The sequence below is a fragment of the Melanotaenia boesemani genome, chromosome 1 (genome assembly GCF_017639745.1).
Source record: "Melanotaenia boesemani isolate fMelBoe1 chromosome 1, fMelBoe1.pri, whole genome shotgun sequence".
NCBI lineage: Eukaryota > Metazoa > Chordata > Actinopteri > Atheriniformes > Melanotaeniidae > Melanotaenia > Melanotaenia boesemani.
Window position 1 is genome coordinate 16,632,915 of NC_055682.1, and position 23,925 is coordinate 16,656,839.

At 37.0% G+C, this 23,925-nt stretch overlaps 4 protein-coding genes across 5 annotated transcripts; 3 read left to right on the forward strand and 1 right to left on the reverse strand.

Moving 5' to 3' along the window:
* Nucleotides 1–19: 19 nt before the first annotated feature.
* txnl4b (thioredoxin-like 4B) lies at nucleotides 20–1,554 on the forward strand. The gene is made up of 3 exons (XM_041986851.1): nucleotides 20–240; nucleotides 328–479; nucleotides 576–1,554. Exons 1-3 carry the CDS (start codon nucleotides 109–111, stop codon nucleotides 739–741), a joined length of 450 nt encoding a protein of 149 aa, XP_041842785.1. The 5' UTR covers nucleotides 20–108; the 3' UTR covers nucleotides 742–1,554.
* A 537-nt stretch (nucleotides 1,555–2,091) lies between these two features.
* On the forward strand, nucleotides 2,092–4,690 carry mrpl16 (mitochondrial ribosomal protein L16). The gene is made up of 5 exons (XM_041994608.1): nucleotides 2,092–2,322; nucleotides 2,799–2,870; nucleotides 3,325–3,473; nucleotides 3,897–4,190; nucleotides 4,265–4,690. Exons 1-5 carry the CDS (start codon nucleotides 2,253–2,255, stop codon nucleotides 4,454–4,456), a joined length of 777 nt encoding a protein of 258 aa, XP_041850542.1. The 5' UTR covers nucleotides 2,092–2,252; the 3' UTR covers nucleotides 4,457–4,690.
* Nucleotides 4,691–5,646: 956 nt separating this feature from the next.
* Nucleotides 5,647–11,135, forward strand: LOC121645789 (centromere protein Q). Its single transcript, XM_041994478.1, has 8 exons — nucleotides 5,647–5,987; nucleotides 6,075–6,126; nucleotides 6,229–6,340; nucleotides 7,718–7,786; nucleotides 8,548–8,677; nucleotides 9,786–9,905; nucleotides 10,269–10,343; nucleotides 10,694–11,135. The coding sequence occupies exons 1-8, from the start codon at nucleotides 5,889–5,891 to the stop codon at nucleotides 10,892–10,894; spliced, it is 858 nt and encodes a 285-aa protein (XP_041850412.1). The 5' UTR covers nucleotides 5,647–5,888; the 3' UTR covers nucleotides 10,895–11,135.
* Nucleotides 11,136–12,685: 1,550 nt separating this feature from the next.
* Nucleotides 12,686–18,988, reverse strand: LOC121645771 (C3a anaphylatoxin chemotactic receptor). 2 transcript variants are annotated; one of them, XM_041994465.1, is made up of 3 exons: nucleotides 18,769–18,988; nucleotides 15,217–15,347; nucleotides 12,686–14,571 (listed from the first exon to the last, which is right to left on the reverse strand). In XM_041994465.1, the coding sequence occupies exons 2-3, from the start codon at nucleotides 15,310–15,312 to the stop codon at nucleotides 13,630–13,632; spliced, it is 1,038 nt and encodes a 345-aa protein (XP_041850399.1). In that variant the 5' UTR covers nucleotides 15,313–15,347; nucleotides 18,769–18,988; the 3' UTR covers nucleotides 12,686–13,629. The 2 variants fall into 2 exon arrangements, with proteins under 2 accessions (XP_041850399.1, XP_041850406.1); XM_041994472.1 differs by lacking the exon at nucleotides 18,769–18,988 and adding an exon at nucleotides 16,095–16,130.
* Nucleotides 18,989–23,925: the final 4,937 nt, after the last annotated feature.

Consider the following 23,925-nt stretch of genomic DNA (forward strand, 5'->3'; position numbering starts at 1 on the left):
TTTAGTGACATAGCTTACGGGCGGAAACTTTACGGTGTCGTACAGCAATAAATGACGTAACTTCCTCCTGTTAATGAAACAAGCCAAGCTAGCTTGTTAGCTTTGAAAATGAGTTTGTTTTTACCCAAATTAATGTCCAAAAAAGACATAGATGAAGTTATCAAAGGAGTGGCAGAAAAAGTTGTTGTTTTAAGGTTTGGAAGAGACGAAGACTCAGTTTGTCTCCAGCTGGATGAAATTGTAAGCAGAATGTTGATGTGTTCACAATAATCTGTTGAGTAGTAGTATCATCTTTGCTTTTGGTAAATTGTCTTTGTCTTTTTACAGTTGTCAAAAACTGCGCACGACTTGAGTAACATGGCGTCCATCTACATCGTTGATGTGGACAAAGCTCCAATTTACACGAGATACTTTGACATCAGTTACATCCCATCAACTGTTTTCTTTTTCAACGGACAGCACATGAAAGTGGATTATGGGTAAATGTGAAAGATAATTTTGTCAAAATCCCAAAACACAAAGATAAAGATGACCGTGTATTTGTGACTATTGTTAATTTTTTGTTTGTCTTTAAGTTCCCCAGATCACACCAAGTTTGTTGGCAGCTTCAAAACCAAGCAAGACTTCATGGATCTAATTGAGGTGATTTATAGAGGTGCCATGCGGGGGAAAATGATTGTTCAAAGTCCCATAGACCCTCAGAATATTCCCAAATATGATCTCCTCTATCACGGGATTTAGAGTCAGCATCTTCACCAGTGAGAACTTGCAACAGAATCATTGGAGCATGGAGTGGACTATTACTGACTGATGAATTTGCGAGAAATAGCTTTGATGTTCAGCCAGTGAACAGCTGACTGAAGAAGTTTTTATGGTAAAGCTGAAGTATATGAAACTTTTGTTGATCTGTTCATTTTTGTTCAAAAATTACAATGTCCATTTATTTTTATTACCAACTAATAAGACTGTAGAGCATTTTTCTTGCAAACTGCCTTTTTAAGTTTACAAGTTTTACTGTTAACAGCTACATAAGGTAGCCAGTAGCATTCAGAGATTCATTGTCTTCAGTTTTTTTATATATAATTTTTTTTAATAAGAATTGTCTTTTTAAATACCCTCTTTATATATATGTGTGTGTGTGTGTGTGTGTGTGTGTGTGTGTGTGTGTGACACATATAAGACAATAAAAACTAATCATTTTATTGTGAGTGATATGAGCCAGTGATTTCACACTAATCAGTAAGTAGGCAATTAAATAAGTAAATGAATAAAAGTAAGAAAAAAGAAAATACATTAATGTAAAGACAATGAATTTGTGAATGCTACTGGCTATTTTATTTATCTGTTAACAACTTGGAAAAATAAAAATAGCAGTTTTGCTAATGTCTGTTGGGGAAAAAATGTATATAGTTCCACATAGCAAATTAAGGTTTTTTTGACACCACCGGGTGTTGTTTCTGAGTGTTTTACATTGTCACTGGGTTTTATTACCTGAAAAGAAAGATTTTAAGTATTTTTGTTCTTTTGCAAATACATACTATACAATAAACTTAACTGAAGTTTTCATAGTCAAATAACTTGTGCTAAACATGTATTTGGTGTCAATGTGTAAATGCCTTTATCAATAATTTTAAGCCAGGATTTTGGTTTTTCAACCTTTTTCATTTTTTATAGTAGATGTTTTTTTTTTTTTTTATTATTATTTCAGATTAAAGTGTCCGAAGGCCTTAGGCGTTTCCCATGGAGAACAGCGGTCACGTATTTATGTAATGTACAGAAGCAGGTTTTGTAATAAACTTTGAACCATAAGACCTTTTCCCTTTTGTCCATTCATCCACGCGCAGATGTAATCACGCGCTATTCCGTAGAAGCTCCGCAACTTGCCAGTTTTCAGGATGTCACCGTATCTGCTCTGTCTGTTCTGTCAATACAATAAATAAATAAATAATAATAAAATGAATAGACAATAAACAAACCACAACTTAAGGCACCTTCAAGATGCATTTGGAAAAGAAATAGAAAAGAAAAGAATAGAAAAGAAATAGAAAAATATGCTTAGAAAAAACGCTCAGACCGGAAGTGCCTCTTTGTTTTCAGCCGGAACTTTTAAAGTAACAGTGATGGCAGCGACCTTGCAGGAAGCGTGGCGTAAATAATAATTCAACAATCCGTACAAATTGTTAAAATGCTTGTATATGGACCAAATAAAGTGACAGTGAGGTGTTTTTAGTGCATATGTCAACATTCGCATAATGATTTCCCTCCTTAAGGCTGCGGTCGGTGGACTGACGAGGATCTGTGGAGCTCACGGTCACCAACGAGGTAATTTAGCTAACGTTGACTTTACATTTACATGAGGTGAAGAGAGGTGGCTTAAAACATATAGCTCATAATAATCTCTGGACCGGTGTCTCGTATTTTAGATATACAAAGCAAGGCCATTGCACAACATACATTGTCAGTAAGTGAATGGAAAACAATACATAAAACAGACTACAAAATCAAACAAAGAATACAAAAATCATTGTGTTGCCATAATAGAGAAAGCTGAACACTCTTCTGTGGAGACATAGAAACAAGTAAACTTAAGCTTAAATTCTTTAAACCACTCTCAAAAGTCCAAAATAGCTGTGAAAATTTGTTTTGTATCTAAGTTTGCAACAAATTACAACGTAGTTAAAGTATTTTAGGTATATTCTGACATCCTACTAAAAGCTGATATATCCCTAACTTTTTGTGAGTAGTGCGTGTTTGGTCACATTGTTTCTCTAAGGTTTCTCCTGCTGTTTTCTCCACAGGTCTCTTGTACAGCCACTTGAAAATCATCACTGCTGGACTGCAGACGTTTGAACCCCCTCCAGACTACAATGGTAATTTTTCATTTTGTCATTCATTTGTGATTCTTTTTCCTTTGGAGTTATAACATTATTTGTCTTTGGGAAAACACATCCCCATTGGACAAAATGAAGCATACCACAATTTCTAAACACTAAAAGGAAAAAAGAAAGGGAAAAAGAATAGAAAATGCAAATTTCCATAAACAAAATAACAATACAAATTGTAACAAAGTGGGCAACTCAAATAACAACAAGAAGGAAAACTCCACGACAGTACAAAAAAAGCTATATTTTACAAAACACAACAATAGAATGATAAAAATGACAATAACCTCAAAAACATACACATAGGAAAATTAAAAAAAAAAAAAAAATTGTTCACTATTGTTTTGCACCTCAAAGAGCAACTCCTTATCTTACCATCACCTTATCCTGACACTATGTGTTAATATTTTCCACTTTTGTTGTGCGTGTGTTATCCCTGAAGAGGTGTTGCTGCCTGTAAAACCCAAACTGAAGTTTCTGAACAAGGTGCCTAACTTGAAAAAGGCCAAGAAAGAGGGGAAGAAGCTGCGGGACATCCAAGGCCCAGCTAAGACGGCAAATACCTTCACTACAGGACGATACGCAATTGTGGTGAGAGAATAATATGTGTAGATGCTGCTGACCAGCTGTGTAAAGCACGACTGAGGATTATGTTACTGCAGATTCATCAAGATCTTTTTCATACATAATTCCTCTTTCTGTATTATCAAACAAGTGCAGCCATCTGTTACATATTTCATTTCAGGATGTATTACAAGATTATTACACATACCTTTTTCCTGTTACACAGCGACATGTGTAGTTGTGCAAAGTAAAACATGACTTACTCTAAGACCTGTGAGTCATACATTTCATAATGTTGGATATTAGTAAATGATAGAACTTAACTTAAAGAAATAATCTTTCTATGTCACTTTCTCCTTTATTTTCTTGTTGAACCCTGCGCTCAGTACCACCCAGCGAACGTGACAATAAAAAATGACTGTCGTTATTCTCTGTCTGTCTCATGCACAGGCCATGGGCGGGGGCTACCTCCACTGGGGTCATTTAGAAATGATACGTCTAACTATTAACCGCAAGATGGATTCCAAGAGAACATTTGCCCGGTGGCGTATCAATGCACCATATAAGCCTATAACACGTAAAGGTCTTGGTCAGCGCATGGGTGGGGGCAAAGGAGCCATTGACCACTATGTGACACCAGTCCGTTATGGACGTTTAATCGTAGAGTTGGGAGGAAAGGTGGAGCTGGGAGAGATTGAGCATATCCTGATTGAAGTGGCCAAGAAGCTGCCCTTCCCCGCCAAGGTGAGATCATAGAAATGGACGCTTGCTGCTTAAATATTAATATAAATATATAATATTTTTTTTCTTAATTGTAGGTAATGAGCAGAGAAAGCCTAGCAGAGATGCAAAAGATGCAGGAGGATATGGAGCAAAACAATCAGAATCCCTGGACCTTTAAGCACATAGCACAGGGCAACATGTTGGGTATCAGGAAGGTGCTTAGTCCCTTCGACCTGCACAACCACGGACGCTTTACAGGCAAATTTCACTTCCCAGGGAGGGTGTGACAGACCTGAGGGGCAGTCATTCATACAGTGCTGCGACACCACAAAGCTGAAGATGCAACCAGAATTTTGGAACAGTCTGACTTCAAGTCATCTTTTATTTTTTTTGTCATTTCGTGTTACTCAATAAACTTGATAAATATATAGTGTTTTTCAATATTGAATAACTGTTTAATTTTATTGTTATTCTGTCTAATTAAAAACAAATAAAAAGCAACAAAGTGAAAACAAATCTGTGTTTCACTGCATTTATAAAACAAACGGTTTTGTTGCTTCAACAATAAAGAAGTCTGGATTAAAGATGCAAAAAGTGATGATGACTTAAATATGTCTAATATGGGGAATCTAGCTAGTGATTTAATTTAGTCAGTAATTATATATTATGTTTTATAGCATCTTTACTTGATCCTGCTGTGTTCTGAAACTATTACTACACCAGGAAGACATTGTTATTATTGTTCCAACCATTAATGTTACGTTGAATATAGACACTGTGCAGAATCATGTTTTGTTACTTAAGACAGCCTGATAAGTTTTAAGACACTACAGACAAAAAGAAATTTTTTTTGTTACATATATCTCATCTGAAAGGTATAATTCCAAATCTTCCAGTAAAATTGCACAATTGCTCTAATGCAAAAACAAACAAAAAACAGCTGTGTTAATATAAGCAGTTGCCTGGAGATTATTCAGTTATGTCTAAAAGATGTTTTTCTGGTTAAATTATGTACAGTCCCAGTTTTTCCTTGTAAAGTTAACTCCTGGATGCAATACAAATCAGAAACTTGAACCTACCCACATATCACAAATCCATCCACATGATAATTAGCATATCATTCGCATTTAGATAAAACAATCAGTCCTGCAAATCCGAATTAATTATATACCTCTAAGTACTAAATTTTTATGCAAAAAGCCTTAAGTGGTCCCTGTTCCATTGGGAGGAGCTTTTACCAAAATGGCTTCTCGATGAGGTCCTTTGAAGCCCTGCGTAATTTCTTACAGGTTGATTTTTACCCCACCTTGTTACGCTGGAAGAATAACTTTATTCTTTATTAGGTATATGTATCTGTCTATATTTTAGTTAACTAATACATGTAGTTTTTAACCATGTGTCTTTGGTTTGTTTGGCCGTGGTATAGTTCAGTGAAATAGCTTCCTGACAAGTCAAAATGAGGGTATAATATCCCATGTTTAGCGCCTGCGCTTGAGACCAGAGAAAAGTAAAAAAAAAAAACAGCGCGAAACGGGAGAGCAGTAAATGACGCTTTCATGATTAGTTTTAGATTTAGAGTCCTCTTTTGCATTACCAAGTTTGTGTTATAACGTATTTTGACTTTTCTTTAAGTTTAACACAGTTTTACTGTTGATTGAGTAGTTTAGGCTTATTGACATTAGCTTACTCAAACGTCATTGCGTTAGCTGTGTTATTGTTATGAAGCCCGCGCGAGGTTCAAGTCGAGCTCCATCCAAAGGACCCAAGGTGAAAAACAAAAAGGTAAAAGAGAAGAAACAAGAAGAAACACCGAATCGGGTAAGGTTAGGGTTAGGTAAACACACCAGTTGCTGAATAAATCGCTTTACTCGCCTAAACATTGTCTAAATGGTTGTACTGATTTAGGACCAGGAGCATGACGAGGTCACTCAGCAAAAACCAGCACCGAAGAGGAAAGGTTAAGACTGTTTCTTTTAGCTCACGTAGTTTAATATACAGTAAACTGCACCATTTGTCCTTATTGTCGTGTTTTGGTTGTTGATGCTCTTGTTCCTGATAGCTCAAGGAGGCTCATCTTCAGTCACCAAGAAGAGGAAAGCTGAAGAAAACTGGGGTGTGATGTCGACCTCCTCTATAAAGGCGATGGAGAATATAATAGACTTATCAATATTGTGAGTATTACAGTGGTAACTTTCAACTGTGTATTTTAGTGTCTTTTGAAGACAATAAATCATTCCAGAAAACGGATTTAGTGAAAACTCGAGTTTGTTTATGCAGGGCTTTGCATCCCAGAAAGAAATAGACCTGATTACTGTTACCACGGCAACTGCTTCCATGAACCCAACTTGAGGGTATCTTGTCACAGATATCTAAGTTCTGCTTCATCAGTTTTATGTGTTAGTGCAGGGATGCCCAGCTCCGGTCCTGAAGGGCCACAATCCTGCAGGTTTTTGATGTGTCTCTGCTCCAAAACCACCTGACTCAAATTGCTGAGTCATTGTGCAAAACTTAATAGGCTGATGGATCTATTTTTTTTGAGTCAGGTGTTGTGAAGCAGGAAACATTGGAAAATCTGCAGGACAGCGGCCTTGAGGACCGACTTTGGGCGTTAGTGTCCAAGTCAAGTCAAATTTATTAAACAGACTCAAGTTCATAAAAAATAAACACACAACAGAGAAAGAAAATCTATGCATATAAAATCACAGCAAAATAATCAGGATTATCTAATAATATACAGACATTTCAGCCAGTACATCCTCAGTCTGGATGAGTAACGGGAGCAACTCTTATCAGGATTAAGCACAGTTAGATTTCAAGTTGTTATTCAAGGACCATCTTTAACATAAATATGGATCAGTCAGTCATGGATGTAAAGTTGATTCACTCACCATTCATGCTAAGGTAGATGCAGTTTGATATATTGCTCTTGGGTTTTTAGTAGCTTTTCTTAGCACTGCTTGGTCTGATCTGTATTATGAATTTGATGGTACCTCCACTGGCAGCTGTCTAATGTTTTCTACCTGAAAAATCTTTCTTGTTATAAAATGATGGACTCCAAATAGTTTGTAAATTTTCTTATAACATTTTCCAGATGGATGGGTAGCCTTGTTGCATCTCTACAAAGCTGTTATCATTCACAGACAGAGATTTTCATTATACAGTTCAGACACTATACAGTTCTGAAGTTTTTGTTCGCACATCACAGAGAGAGGGTGCGCAGGAAGCAGCACATGATGCAAATTTTACACTGGAAATGGTTTAGTTTTCTTAATGTGTTGATATATGTATCTGAACTTACCCACAACAATAGCAAGCAATAAGAACGCAGCCTATTGGTTCGCAGACATGAAATGAGACAGTGAGGTGAGACATGGTCATACTGTCTCCCCCCACTGATGACCCAGAGATTTTATTAGGTGAAAGGCACAGAAGAGACCGTTTCCTCAAAATATTCAGTGTTCATGTGTGAAAACGGCCAAAGAAACATTAATCTTACATAGTAACACTGTTATGATTTTAAGAACCATTTTTTTGTCTCTTTTTAACAGAGCAACTCTTGCTTTGAGGCAGAGAGAGAAGAAAGAAAGCCAGGAACATCTAAACACATTGAAAAACAGGTGAGCATTTATTGAAAACCAGAATGTATATTCATTAAAATCAACCATATTTCTAGTACTTGTATTTACACGTGTATTGTCTAGAACTAAATTTGCATTGCCAGAACAAAATTAAATGCATTGTTATCAGTATTTATCTCCAACAGAGCTGAATTTATAGAAACACCTTTAATGACTGTGCAAGTTTATAGATATTTCATTGGGGGAAAACCTTTACTGGTCTATATGTATTAAGAATATATACAGTCATTGTCCTTCATTTTATTTACTTGGACTTTCTTGATCTTTTAACTGCGTATTTTCTGCTGTGCAAGAGATGCACATGATAATGTGGGTTGGTAGTAGCTGGTTTTGAAATAGAACAATTTAGTATGTATGTGATATGATTGGCAACAAGTGTGAAACCAACCCTGCCATAGATATCTGACAGTTATCTTGGTTTTGTTTGTTTCCTTTGCTTTTGTCTCTTTGCATGTTGCTCTACACTTGAGATGATCTGTGTCAGAGATCTCAGACTCTGATCTGTGAGGGCCACTGTTTTTCAGGGTTTAGGTGCATTGTTGCCCTAACACACTTGACTGTAAGAAATAGATCTAATGGGTTGTTATCAGTTTCTACACAATGACCCATACATTTCAGTTGTGTTGAAGCAGGGAAACAAATTATTACACAGTACTAATCATAGGCATTCTTTTTCTCTATTTAATAGACCCAGACTTTATATTTATCTTTACTTTACTTTCTCCTCTCAAACACTGCAGGTTTTTAGCTCATTGTGCGAAGCTCAAAGTTCCAGCACAGAAACAGAAAATGTTGGTGTTTTCATCTCAGCACCACCAGGAAGAGACTAAGAAATCAGCTGTGGGAAAGAAGACTCTGAGATCTCTAGCGGTGAGAAATTCTAGAGTCTGGGAGGGGAAATTCAAATGATAGATGTTAACCAAGAAAATTCTAAACATTCTCAAATATAAGGATTTTCCAGATTATAGGTCAGGTACAAAAGGATTTCACTGTACTGTATACTGACTTGCAAAGAAAGTCATAACACATTGTTTGCCTCATCAACGTTTGTGTAAAGATAAACTGCTCCACACACACAGGTGTTATTTACTTGTTTTTGTTTTGTCTTATAATGTCTTATAGTGTCTTTTGGAACTGCAGGAATAAAAAAAATTCTTAGAAGAGTAAATCTAAAGTGGACTACATAGTTACCATTATACAATAAGAATATTGCTCAAAACTTTATTTATTTCAGTAACCAACTTAAAAAGAGAAACTAATATATTATATAGACTCATTACATGAAAACCCAAAAATCATAATCTCAGAAAATTTGAATGTTTCATGAAATCAATGGAAAAAAAAAGGATTTTGAATACAGAAATATTGACCATATGCAGAGAACAGTTGTGCATATGAACTCGGTCTTGGTTTGCTTTTGCATGAAATGCAAACCCAGCTTTCTTGTATTGCTGTATTTTGTTGCATTAATACTATACAACTGTTTTTACACCTGACTGTTGCTGTAAATCAACATGCAGAATGACCGAGAGGCCCTTTCCTTCCGTCGTCCTTCTGTTCTGAAGATACACTCGATCGGCTCAGTGTTTTTTTTGAAGAGCTTCATTCTGTTATAAACAGTAGCACAGCGAGCATGGGAGTGTTGTTGTGGCCTTCTCCACATTATTCAATGCAATTATCTCCCATTACCAAAGTAACAGTTTGTCTGGGTTATCTGCCAATAAAATATTGGTAAACAATAAATCATACTTGCATAGCATTTATCACAACATAATTTAATTTTTTAGAAAAAAAAGATTAATAAGTAATACCAAAAATAATCAACTGATTTGCTGGTGAGAATAATAATTAGCTGTGTCTACAGTGAGGTCACCAACAAGATTACCTTTTAAGGAGCATCATCTGTTTTAAAATCTGTTGAAGAAAATCATGTCTGTATTTCTGTTCCATGTATTGTTTTTGTGTTTTGGGTGTCCAGGTAGACTTAAAGGCCGTTGTAAGTACACTGGAGAGGATGGAGGAGAAGACCGTGTCTTTGCAGGGCTCCTGTAGCACGCTGAGAGATGAACTGGAGGCGGAGGAGGAAAAAGCTGAACAGGTGCAAAGCATTAACACAACTGTACCAAAGTAAACCATGTGTCATTTTAATTTGTTCTGTCTGCTTTATTGTTTAGTAGTGTGTTTAATCTATGGCAATGTAGTGTGTTACATTTTTCCTTGATAAGATTTCCCTCAGGTAGACTTGAATGTCAACAGGGCAATAAAGGACTCAAAGTATTGTATTGATTGGTTGACTTTATTGTCGTCTCAGTGAGCATTAGGACAAGGTGTTTTTATTTATTTGTTGCTTTAACTTAGATGAATTGGCCAATTAACCACCACAGAAGCAGAAGCTGTAGAGATATGAAAGCCTGATATGAGATGATGATAACAAACCCTTTCTTTTTATATTTTTGTACAGATTTTACAGATAACAAATCAAACTCTACTCAAGCTTTTACCTCTTCCCCCACACAAAGATAAAACACCATTGCAGGTGAGCTTGAATGCTGAACAAAAGTGCTGCTCTTTCGCAATTTCAAACATCCGCTTGAATTGGCCACATTTAGCAGATAACTCACCACAAGCTATTTTGTCATTGCTTCAGCACTTTTTTTAATAAGTTGTGAAAATGCATGAGTGTGCACTTCCTCTGCAGCCCAACAGGAAGTTAAACTTCTTCTCTGTGGTGCAGCCCTTTTTTTTAAATAGTAAAAACAATGCACATTGATAATTTAAGGGTTCTGAGTTTCAGTACTGATTTTATGACTCTTTGTTTTAGCTTCAAAGAACACTTGTCTGATACCTCACATTTACTACTCCAGGTTTTGTTTTTTGTTTTTCAAGTTTCGTTTGAGAAAGATCATACCTGACAGTGACTGTGAGCCCACCGCCCGGAAACTGGGAGAAGTCCTGCAGAAACCAGAGTCCATCCGAGATGCAAAGGCGCTGCTTCTGCAGGCCCACAAACATGCTGAGCAGCTCTTCAACCCACTACAAAGTGGTGCATCTAGTTCAGAGGGAGTAGAGCCAAATCTTTCCATGTAATGAAACAATTTCCTCAAAAGCAACTTCACAGATATGACAAATTTACTTGTAAGTGTAAACAAGCTCATTTGCAGCTTTGAGTATGATGCATTCCTTGGTACTACTTGCATGAACTTGTGTGGTTGCTGAGTTAACTGGAATTCCCTATTTGTAGCCTGTTGTTTCTGGTTTTCACAGCTTTATATTTTCAAAGCAGTTTTTTTTTCTTACTTTTAAAACTATTGACTGTGGATTAATTTAGTAAAAAGTCAGATATGAAATGTCTCCTTTATTTGAGCCCTATAACCAAGATAACATATGTTAAACTACTTCTTTGCTTACAAATAAAGACTAGTGATCACAAATGCATGCCTCAGATACATGTCAACGAAAAGTGCAATCTGTATTTAATAGATGAGTAATGTTAGTGTTTTCACAGCAGCCGATCTGCAGTTATGGTTGCTGCACATTTACAATGAGATAAACATCTTGTATGTTGAAACTTGACCCAACTGAGTTATTGTGGAGAACTTGATAACAAGCTGTTGGATCCATTTGATTTTATTCAGATAAGCAGGGAAACGACAAAAGCCTGCAGGATAGCAGCCCTCGAAGACCGGGAGTTTGACAAACCCTCACTAGGGTCTCCACACATGCTCCAAGGTTCCATCTTTTTGTTAAAAGTGACTCTCACATATTTTCTTGTTGCACAAATAACCGTGCCAGATTATGACTGAAGCAGCCAATTAAGACTACATGTTAACTCACAAGTGCTTAAATCATTTCCATAATTTCTGTAGTTCTCCTGTAATAAAACATTTTTTTAACAAGACATTTCAGATAAGTTAGAGAAACCTCTGTGCAGTGATTGCAGCAATAATTACATGCACAATAATCTCACACAGCTTGTAAACAGAACCAAAATGTCTTGAATGTTTTCTAAGTGTTGCAACATCAAATATCCTTCAGTCTATGACTCAGTTTCCTTCTGTCACCTGCCGAGACAAAGATGGTGTTTATTGTCACACTAACTATAGCCGAACTCAGCTGCGTATTTAATTTTACTGTCTTGCACTTTTGTTGTCAGGGCATGACCGCTCTGACCAGTAAAGTGTTCTCCCTCCCCACAGTATTTCCATGTCAGGCAGCAATAAATCAAATCAGTTAATTAAAAAAGATAATGAAATTTATTTTTGCTTATGTTTTAGCCAAAGTTGGTGGAAACTTGCAGATTAAGACCACAGTCTCTGCTGAGAATGTAGGTTTTCTATCAGCACATTTCTCTGTTCATCAAAGTGTAAAACAAAATGCTTTTGTGTTGCCACACACTGCTCAGTCAGAAAATGCAATGTTTTCTTAAATTAAAAAACAAATTTTCCAGTTTTATTGAAAACATAGTTACATGTTTGTTAAACTGTTTGCAATTCACATAATAAAAACATTTACCTGCATCCTTATGACAGTTTAAAAGCATTTACATAGCCAGCAGTGAGAGATTATAACATATGTAAACCAGGATTGCTTGCCCTTAATTGAAACCTTATGTGTAACTGTAGGAGCTTCCATGTTGTGTCCACAGGCTACACTAGGTAACTGATCTGTGTTGAAAGAATTTGCATGCCTCTCTTGTGCCTTGAGGACACTGAGCAAACTGTAAATGAACTTACTGAGGACGGACAGATCAATGAGAATGAACTGACAATCATAAGAAATACAAAAGCTGCAGGTCTATGTGAAAAAATAACTGGTTTTTAGTTGAAAAGTTTTTTTTTTTTTTTTTTGTTTTTTTTTTTTGTTCTATTATCAAATTTGGTCTAGGACTTGGTAAGGCTTCATGTCTTCCTGCTTGCTTTCTAAAGAGACTTTAATCTGTTTCCTATCGATGGGTGTTTTAGGGCCATTTTGCTTATAGGGTTAATGATCCGTTATCTTGTTAGAATGCATGAAATGAGTGTTACCCTTGGGGCAGGTACTGGCAATACAACAATGTCACAATTCATATTCTTTCCAAGTGTGTCCTACCTTTGGACAAGATGCATCATGAATTCATTTTTGTGATCATGACCCTGCCTCCAGCATGCCTAAACATAGGCAGTTATCTTGCTCATAGTTGAGAGAAAAAAATCTGCCTCAAGCACAGTTTGACAAACTGTTCTCCTGACAAATTGTAGAATCTGTAAATCAAACCTTTCATACCGAGGTTCCCTCATCAAAGGGAATCCAATCAAAACCACTGTTTTTCTGGTAATGATAAAACTTGTAAGACTGGATCCCCAAACAATGATTTGGAGGAACTTCAGATGAGAAATAATGTTGCTGTTAGTTATTCTTAAAAAGTCTGAAAAAGAGAAACACCTAATGTTGGTTGTGTTTATCTCTGGTATTATATTGTACTGGAGAGAATTCTATCAAATTTAAGAACAAATGCAGATATGTTGAGAATTTAGGCAAAATGGATAACATTCATCATATACAAAACAGGAAGTATTCTTCTCTATGAGGAAACAGACTTGAATATACATTTCTTACTTTTACACACAAGTAGAAAACATTAGCATAAAGTGCTTTACAGTACCTCAGCCCCTTGATTGAAATGTATTTACACTGTTCATATTGGGGGACTTGGGACGGATATAGAAGCCTAGCGCTGTCACCCCAAAACAAAGAAAAAATATGTCCCTCATCACGTTATAACATAGTTTATTGTAAAAACGTGAATTATTCAAAAAAAGTTAGGAACTGATAAAACGTAATGGCTACATCTGCGAGTTCTTGAGTGACTTCCTTCGTATGCTATCAAGAGAATCCTCATAGAAAAATCGTTCAATCGTGGAGATGAGTGAAGCTTTGATAGCTTGGCCCAGGCCTCTGGCAGCAAATACATACAGCACAGGGTTAAGAGCACTCTTTATGTACACAAGGAACAGAGATATGTATTTGCCCTTAAGTGCTGATAAATACAGATCAGAGGGTTCATGTGCCAGGGCCTGCAAGAACCGACAAACAAAAAAAGGGACCCAGCAGGTGAGGAAGAGGAGCATGGTGAAAAAGAGCACATGGTACATCCTGGTCATCTTGCGGGCCATTGAAGGTGAGGAGGTGGAGGAGGTGGGTGTTGGAGGCACTGCGTTCTTAATGGTAAGCAAAACAGCCAAATTACTACCTAGGAACACCAGCAGTGGTAACATAAAACCTGCTATTGTTTCTGTCACAAACAAACCCAAATTAAATTTCCCACTTTCCAGGCAATGGTATGTCCCATTTCTTTCCATGAGATTAGCAAAGTGAAGATAGGGGACAGACAGAATGGTAGCTAGAAGCCACAAGAGGCCACAGGCCAGAGGAACAGCCCAGGAGGGCCGTCGCAGTCTAGCCCACACAGGCCTCAGTAGACACAAGCAGCGCTCCAGGGCCACAGCACAGAGGAGGAAAGAAGAGGCATACAGCCCCAGGCCTCGCAGGAACATAATCAGGTTGCAGAAGGCACTTCCAAACGGCCAGCTGAACTTGTGAATAACATAGCCCAACATAAGGGGGGTCCGAAGGAGCAGGATCAAGTCAGCCAGGGCAAGATTCAGGACGTAGATCCGGAAACTGCTGGCAGCACGTGTCTCCTCAGTACTCCCTCTGCGTGCCAGGAAACGATTTCTCCGGATTCCAAGTATCCAAACCACTAGTCCGTTCAGAGGTACGCCAACCTGGAGGTAGCAAAGAAGCAACCATTAATCAGATTCCAGGAAACAAAGATTTTAAAAAAAGAACTCATATATGTGTAAGATTGTGGTGTTAGAAGTGATCTAAAGAATATAAAGGCATTTTTTTTTTATTTTATGACTAGAGATAGCATCCACTGACAGCACAAGCACCTCTGAAGCTCTCTAATTAACATGTCTTAATTAACTGTCCGCAGAAAACCACAGCACTTGGTCTTATACACAACTGTCAGTAGAGGGGCCAAAAAAATAAAACATTGATTTGTGAGCTTTGATGTATTTTGCTACCTTTGATCAAACTAAGCTTCGTCAATCAGCTACTGGTTGAAATCACATACTTAATATATTTTTTTCCTGGTCTAAATCACAACAAAAAACATGCATATTTTCTAAATGTTTGACAGAAATTTAAAAATATTAGTAGATTACTTGCAGTGTAATATTCATCAAGAGTGATTTTTTTTTTTTTTTTGTAAAGATGACTAAGACAGATAGATGAGTGACTATAAGAAAAGCATTATTTTTGGCCCATAAAAAGACCCCAATCCCATTATGCAGCCCCCTTTTCAGTGTCTCCAGTCCTGTGTGCTTTGATAGTGTATTCAGTATTTCATGCACAATGTTTCTCACCAGAAATATGATTGAGGTAACTGCAATTTGGATTCCTCTTGAAGCATCTGTCTGCCAAATGCTGCTGGTGTTGCTTAGAGGCTGTGTACCATTCATGTTGGCCACTGAGATTATGTCAAGCTGGACAAGACCTGAAACACAGTATACATTGGTATGCATGGTCTTTGCTGCTTTTCTTTGAAATTTTGTCCTGCCCAAAAACGGAAAATGAGTAACATGCATGGTTTCATATGGATTGCACATTTCTCGATTGCCCAAAAAATTTGAGAAGTAGATGTCCTAATCACAAAACATTATGGCAACACAGACTTCCTTCCTAGCATTCATTTTGTCACTTCTTCCTAATCTAATACAATTTTTCATACATGTAGCTGTAACCATAAAGACCTGCACACAACCCTAACATTTTCTCCTTTAAAAACATAGTGCTAAGCCATGCAAGAGACCACATTTAGCCTCCGGACAATGTTACCCTGTGATGGTATTTTTGTTCCCATAACTACCAATTCATGCAATGTATAGCACAAACACACAGCAATAATGGTAATGATTAAAATGAAAGGAATGTATTAGTTCAGGTATCCCCACGTTGTGTCTTGATCTGCACCACACCTGTTTGTGTGTAGCAGCATGCAAGGATTCTTTTGATAATGAGCACATCTCTTGGACTACAGAGTAAAAGTACTATCATATGACAAAGTTAATGATTACTACTGTTTTTAACCCACAATTGTGGGTTAATAGCTCATGATTTTTTTTCCCAGAATCTACATTTACTACTAAATCTAATAAACAAAATTTTCAGCCCTCTTCTTATAGCCAGTGGTAAAAAGTTGCTTTAGATAATTTGGATACCAATTATGAAGCTTGGTTCTTACCTTCCTTATCTGCTGTGTGAGTGGAAGAAATTGATGTGAGAGGGAGTTACCACTGGCTGTTTAAAAAGTAATCTCTCTCTCTCTCTCTCTCTCTCTCTCTCTCTCTTACTTTCCTGTATTTGCAAAACACACCCCTACTTCCTCGCAGACATCACAAACATTCATTTTAAACAAACACAACTTTTGAGACTCAAATTGAAGTCTTTTTTTTAAATGAGTAATCTGCCATGCAACACCTGCCATCTGGTCTGCTTGTTTTGCTGCAATATAATATCTAGGGCATTTAAAATCCATACTAACCCTTTATTTAACAGCATTTTGTAACAGCACAGATCATTAGCTTAGACCTGGAGTAGACATGTTCGGCCTTGAGAGCCGCAGTTTTGCAAGTTTTAGTTGTTTTCCTGTTTCGTCACAGCTGATTTAAAAAAATGAATCACTGAGCAGAACTTGATAAGTTGGAGGATCCATTTAATTTGAATTAGGTGTGTTAGAGCAGGGACACATATAATATAAAACCTGCAGTACTTCGGCTCTCTAGGACCAAACTTGCTTACCCTTGGCTTAGACTGTCAAATGCTCGGTCCCTCTCCTCTTGACAATTTCTTTTGCTTTACTAAATTTGGAAAAAACCTATAGATGAACACAGAAAAGTGTTCAGATTAGTAAATATGCTCTTAAAGTATAAGAGTTTAAATTCATCTGGACCATACAGGCAGTGATGAAAGAGAACTTTTCTGAACTTATACTGCGGTTGAAGGTGGGTGATGACTTAAAAGTTATGTATGCTATTATAATCAGCATTAATATAATTACTATTTAGTACATGACCCATAGAATAACCTATATTTTTTATGTCTAATTGTTTATTGGCCTCAGTTTAAAATTATCTGGGTTGTGTCATGGCAAACCCAGTAGTTTAAGTGAACAATTCACTGTGTTCAGTAAATGTCTCATTCCTCTTTTGAATGTATTCAGTGATTGCCAAACTGATGGTATTAATATTATTTTAGTACAAAAGGACAAGCTCAACTTGATGTCCAACAGACAGGGGATCTGACAAAGAGGATTTCACGAGGAAAAGATTACAAATAAAGATTGTTCACAAGTCTGAAATCACCAGTCCAAGTCAGGTCTCAAGTCTTTGGAGTCCGAGTCCAAGTAAAATCTTGTCAGACTTGAGTTCCCATTTGTTTAACAGCAGCTTTATCAGCTGTTATGCTTAAAATAACTTCTGCTTTATGGGCTTAAAACGGCAAAGTGGGTGAATATAGTTGGTTAGTTAGTTAGTTAATTAATTAATTAATTAGTTAGTTAGTTAGTTAGTTCACTTATTAAAGATCCACATGTGTCCATAGTAAAAAAAAAAGGAATAAAAATAAGAAAAAGTCCACAGTGTCACAAGTTTACATGAAGGCTAAAACGGCAATAAATTCCACAACTTTGGGTAAAACTTAACTAAGCTTAATACAGGATCAGTTAGAGATACGATTATGCCGTTTGTATAGTCCTTTAACCTAAACATACAACTGTATATGAGATTACGCAACCTAGCCTGACAAGTGGGTACACCAACACTAAAAAAACATTTGGGTTGTTCTGTTCCATCTTGGCATCTTGAGCATCAGCCTCATTCCATCAGTGTACGCTACACTGTCCATTTTCTTCCACAAACAGGCAGCGTACACTGGAGTGCAGTAGGCTTTAAACAGGCCAATCTTCACTGGAACAGTGAATATACAGAATTTAAAGCTCAACATATAGACTTGCGTATATATTTTCAGACAGATAATCAGAAATATAATGCCCGAAGTATTTAAACACAGTACATATGTACCAGACACATTAAAAAAATTTTCTTTCCTGCAATATAATTAATGTCAAACTGTAAACCATACTAAGAGCAGACCCTCAGTAACTGCTGAAGGCCAGCACTATATGGAGAGAAGACCAGTAGATCATCTCCATACATCAAATCACCAAATATACATTCTGTTACACAATCATTTAATAGCATTGACAAGTCATCGATATAGACATTAAACAAAAGAGGAGACAAAATACTCTCCTGTCTAACACTATTACACATATTCAAGGGGGTGGACACACAGTTACTCCATTTTATGTGCACAGACTGATGTGCATAACAAAATGACAAAAGTCTTACCAAAGATAACAGTATATACACAAAATTTCTTCTGCCTCTAAACTACATAGCATTTGAAAGTTTTTTTTTTCTTATAATTTTATAAAATTTCTTCCACAGGTACCACAGTTGTGAGTTAGCTGCAGTGATGAAAATGACTTTTCTCACATTTGTTGCTACTTTTTTCACCTAGAGCTTCTTTCAAAACAGCCAATGTGCAAGACATTGTCTGTTTTTCTTTTTTTTTTTTAAATCATAAAGCTTTGAAATGTTTTTGGGGCAATAAACCTGCTGGAGTATAAATACTTCTTCTTTTACTGTTTTAAACTTTTGAGCTGCTTCTCATTGATCAGACTGGGTTCAATAACTTGCGGGTGTCCAGCTCCAAGGCAGGAAAAACACCCCCAGACTTGATCATTCCCACCATCATGTTCAAGCCATTCTCTTTCTTGTTTGTCTCTCTAAAAAAGCTCTTGTCTTACCGTAGTTCATCAATAACAGGACTTTTTTGTTCACTAAGTCACTCACCCCGAGCAGTCTTATTTCCATTCCTGCGAGGTTGTTAGAGAAGCTTCTCGTCCTCTGGGAGTACAGACAGCCTTTTTTTCATCAGTGTTTTTGATAATGAGAGTTTTAAATTCTTCATTTCTGCATCTAAATTCTCTGACTGTGATGAAGTTGCTTTATTTTTGTTGTTGTTTTTGAGAGATCAAAGTTTAACGCAGTCGTCTTCTGATGTGCTCACTTTCTATCTGCTTGATCCTTTTTTTTTCTTTAGGGCTGCTTTTCCCTTGCAAACCTTTAGAGCAGCCACATGTTGAGGCTTGCTGAACACGTATTTTATCCAGAATTACAATATGACTTATGATCACTTTTCTCAGCTCTCCCAGGAACATGAAACCTGGTCATGTTTAAAAAAGGTAAACAACAGCAATAGTTAAACACACTTGAACAAACGCCTGATGGATGTATCAAAATCTCTTAATGTCCTCCAGTTTCCATGCTGGATGGGACTCTATATATGGATGATAAGGAAACTCATACTTTAACATTAAAATGCTGACAAGGTTAAATGTGAGTGTTCTCTGACTGCTGTGCCATGGTGCAAAGCTATAGCAAATATTGAAACCTAATGTTGCAATAGCTGATCTTTACCATTAGATGGCAGTGTAGCTCATTCTGGAAACGAGGAGGAAATCTATTGTTTTGTTATTTTCTCTCCATGGTTTCCCCCCTACATATGCCTTGTTAAAAAAACACAAATGCATCTTTAAAGTTCATTTGAAAGAAGATAATTTAGGTAGCTTAATGTAATTGTATGTCCATATCTGGCAAATCAGCGTCACTTTGTAACAAATTCTCCTGAAAAAGTTTCTTTTAAGTCTCCTTGACCCACATTTGTAAAATTACATCTGTTTGAAGCTGTGTGATAGCAACGGCCCTTGACTGAATGTATACATAGTCTTCACATCAACATTGCAGATTCTTGAGTTATATCACTACAAGATTTTTGGCAGGAGAAAATACAGAAATATTCCTACTAACCTCCAGTTCTACCAGCAATTTGTGTTCACATGGAATTTTATTAGTGTTTTATTCCAAAGATTTTAGTCATGGAGAAGCTTAATGATTAAAAACGTATAAAACACATGATTTGTAAGCATTTGCTTCATTTTCTTGTTTCCAGTTTAAAAGACATCAGAAGCCATTACTTCTCACATGAAAAAGCTGGTTGGCTCTTCTTTTCGGTTGTGGCGCTTTTCTTGATGCTGACGTTCCGTTGTCGTGATGGCCTGACTTCCTGTTGCATGTTGGGTGGTGCCTGCCTTAGACAAGGTGAACACTGAACCTCAGAGGAAGAGCACAAAAGACGCTCTTCCTCAGGATCCAATACCTGTTGGACAGCCAGGCCATATAAATTTTTTCTTTCCCTGGAATTATAGGAATTTCCAGGATGTTTGATGGTATTAAGTCATCAGTCATAACAGATGGACTTTCTTAAAGTGCTGACATAACAGACAATGACAAAGAGGCTTATTAATTTGGGGCTGAATAATGGGCTGAAACCTATCCTAGCAGGTAGCAGGCTAGAGTTAGGGTGCAGTCCTGGAGAGATTGCCGATCCAACACAGGGTCAACACAGAAAGACAAACGACCACTCACCTAAAATGGGACCATGAATTGTGGTATTTTTCATGGGACACTAAAATAAATACAAAAATAAACTCCAAATAAACTGAATCACTCCACTTGTGATGTAAAATCTTTGGGTAAGACACAAAGTCTTACAGAAACTGATTTAGTGTCGTCACAGCCATAAACATAACGCGGCAGGTTCTTTCTTAAAAAACACACCAAGTAGCTTCCAACGTCATCTTTCTGAGTCTGTAGGTGGTGCTCTGCATAATCAAACAAAAATCCCCAGATAGTTGATTTTGTCTTAATGATGTAACACACAAAAAATCAAGGGAGTGTTTGACTGTGTGGGACTTAAACTTCCTGCAGCAATAAAAGTAAAAGTCTAAACAGCTCCAAGAGGCTCCTCGCTTTGACTACATTGATTTGTTGATCATCTACAAACTATCTACAAACTATATGTCCATACAAAGTCATTTTATTCCTACATATTGTTATGCATTATAAGGATAAGTAGGTTTGTATATTACAGTCAAAATATTGTATATTATTATATTATAGGTTGAGCATAAGGCAACAAAAGAATACAGACTAGAAGGTCAGGGGAAAGAACACATGACAAAAATAATTAGACCAGAGTTTCTCAATCCTGTTCCTCAGGGACCACTGCCCTGCATGTTTTAGAGGTGTACATCTTTAACACACCTGACTCAAATGAATGGCTCGTTTACAAGCTTGCAAAGAACTTGACAAGCAATTCAATTAATCTGAATCAGGTGTACTAGAGTTGGACAGAACTAAAACATGCAGGGCAGTGGTCCCTGAAGACAGCAAAGGAGAAACAGTAAATTAGACAGTAGATTTTGACAATCACGATCTTCAAATTAGAAATCCATCAAACTGAACGCCACAATATATCCTAAAACATAAATTTGACATAGTGCTTTACAGGATAGTATGCTATCTATTTGCAAAATGGTGACAGCAGCATCCACGGCGCCACACCGGGGCTAGGGGGTGCTACAGCCCCGTGATAAATCTGTGTAGCCCCATTAAGCCCCCCCAAGAAATTAGATTATAAAAAATATAATTATGAATTTATATATAATATTATAATAAAGGAATGTATTAGTTTAAAAACAGTTTGCGGAGATTCTCCGCTTGCATGTTTCTTCTGTGCACTGATTAAGAGGGGACAGAGGGCGGGCGGAAACTTTTTGTTGAAACTCACGCTAGGCTGAGGTGGTCCGAATCATTAGATACAAATTGTTTGCACTTCTCGTTGCGCCTGCACTGTGTAGTATGTTAAATTTATCTCGCAATCAGTTTAATTTCTTAAGTTATGTTGTGATCCGAGGCAATAAAAGCAATGCATAGTTGATTTCATTAATTATGCATGTAGAATAAATGCGTTTGTTGCATTCTGTATGTGTTGCTTGTTTATCACGTGGTCGCTGTCTGGTGCTGAATCTTGCACCTTTCCACGTGAAAACATTTTTGCCGTTGCTTTGTGGCTCGTTGTAGGCCTGGTTATTTTGCTGAATGTTCTTTGGCTAATTCAGTTAAATTGCTGTGTATCTTAGCCACTTTTATTGAAAAAATCGATAACCTATGTATAAAGTTACCTAAGTCATGGAAATCTGTTATTTTCTTAGCACCCCCACGTATTGGTCAAGTCCCTCATTAGCACCAGGAGAAAAAAAATCCTGGCGCCGTGCCTGGACAGCAGCCAACCTGTATTAAACAGCACCTTCCTGTGGGAAGTCATATGGGTCTGTGGAATACAAGTATTTCAAGAGCCACAGTATAATGCTTTAGAATCTGCACATGCCACTGAAGCAGAAGTTACACTTTTAAGTTTTGGCAGTGATATTAAAATACCTTTTCTCATTTATTCATTCCCATACCCAGATTCAAACACTATCGACAGCAAAGCTACCATTAAAGCGGCTTGGCTGCTGTCAGGAGCACACACACACGTTCTTCATAATGTTAGTGTCGCTTGCGAGAGTATGCCCCCTCCTTGGCATAATAGTTCTTTTTCTTCTTAATTTTTGGGGGGTATTTGTTGTAAAAAAACAAACAACAAAAAAACAAAAAACAAAACACAGACGGTCCAAACTGATCAATTAAAAAAGAAAAAAATAGAACATCTGTAAGTGTGTGTAAAGTCAGGCATGCAGAGATAAATCTCTTTTGAATCACCTCTTTGCAGCATTTTCAGCTGCATGTCTCTTTGGATATGTCTCTATAAGCTTGATGCATCAAGCTTTTGGAATTTTTGCACATTCCTTAAAATAAAACTTCTCCAGCTCCTTCAAGAGGGTTCTGAGGTTGTTTGATATATATATATATATATATATATATATATATAAATCTTCAGGACAATGTTTGTTGAATGGGTTGAGATGATGTCTCACATACAGACACTGAAACTCTTTTAAGGGGATCTCTATACATGGAAAAACACATCCAATGAAAAAAAAGCAGAGAAATGTGCATTTATTTAAATTACTTTGTGGAACTGAATCATAATCACTTTTCAGTTCTACCTCTGAACCTACGCTTCCTGTAACTGCTAATTTTAGGCCCAGGGGTTTTGATAGGGGTTTAACCAAGTATTTGTATGGAGAAAGAACAGTTGCTGCTTCTTTGTTCTGATGCCTTTTCTTTGCAATTATTGTAAAGAAATAATCGGTTTGGCTCTGAACAGATGTTGGTGATGTCATGAAAATCAAATTTACATATCTTGAGAGGTATGTAACATTTAAATCTTTGTGGTTTGTCTGAAATTTGCCCAGAGAACATATGTTACACATTGTGAACACACATACTAAGACAGGATGACGCAATTGAGAGCTGGAAATGTTATCTGATTGTATCAGCTGTATGTCTGACGGATCTCTCATGCATATCCCACATATGACAGGAAAGCAGAATGAAGTTAGGCCCTCGTGTTGCCCACGTGGAAACAGATGTCGGTACAGCAGAAATAGAAAAAAAGACTTTTCTTCTGCTCTGATGCACAAACTTGGAGACAGGCTTTCATTTTTGTTTCCTCAGTTGTAGCTTATAAAAGAATCGAAAGTAGGTGATGTTATAAGTGAAGGGAAGGTGATAAATGCTTAGAGAAAAATTCATGTTTTATCCCTTAAGCTCAAGAGAAGATAAGGATCTGCTTTCCTGTTAATACCCAAAAGGATGTTGGCTTTTCTTTGATGTGACAGACACACTTTCTATCTCTCAAAACACATACTCACACAATATTTTTAAGCCCTTTTTTTTCAAGCGTATAAAGTGACTTCATACATTTCTAACTTTAGAAGGAGACAGTGAGGCAGACAGAAGAAGCAAATACTGTGCTTCAACAGTTGTGAATTTCCAGTATGTGAAAGGGGTGTCCCCAGCTGCATTTATGCTTCTTCCCCCACCTCTTCATGTACTTTCAGTGTTTTCCCTTTTAACTTTTACATCATTACTTGTGTTTTCTCTTTGACACACTCACAGGAATGTGATGTACATGACAGAAGTCCAGATGAAAAATGTAAG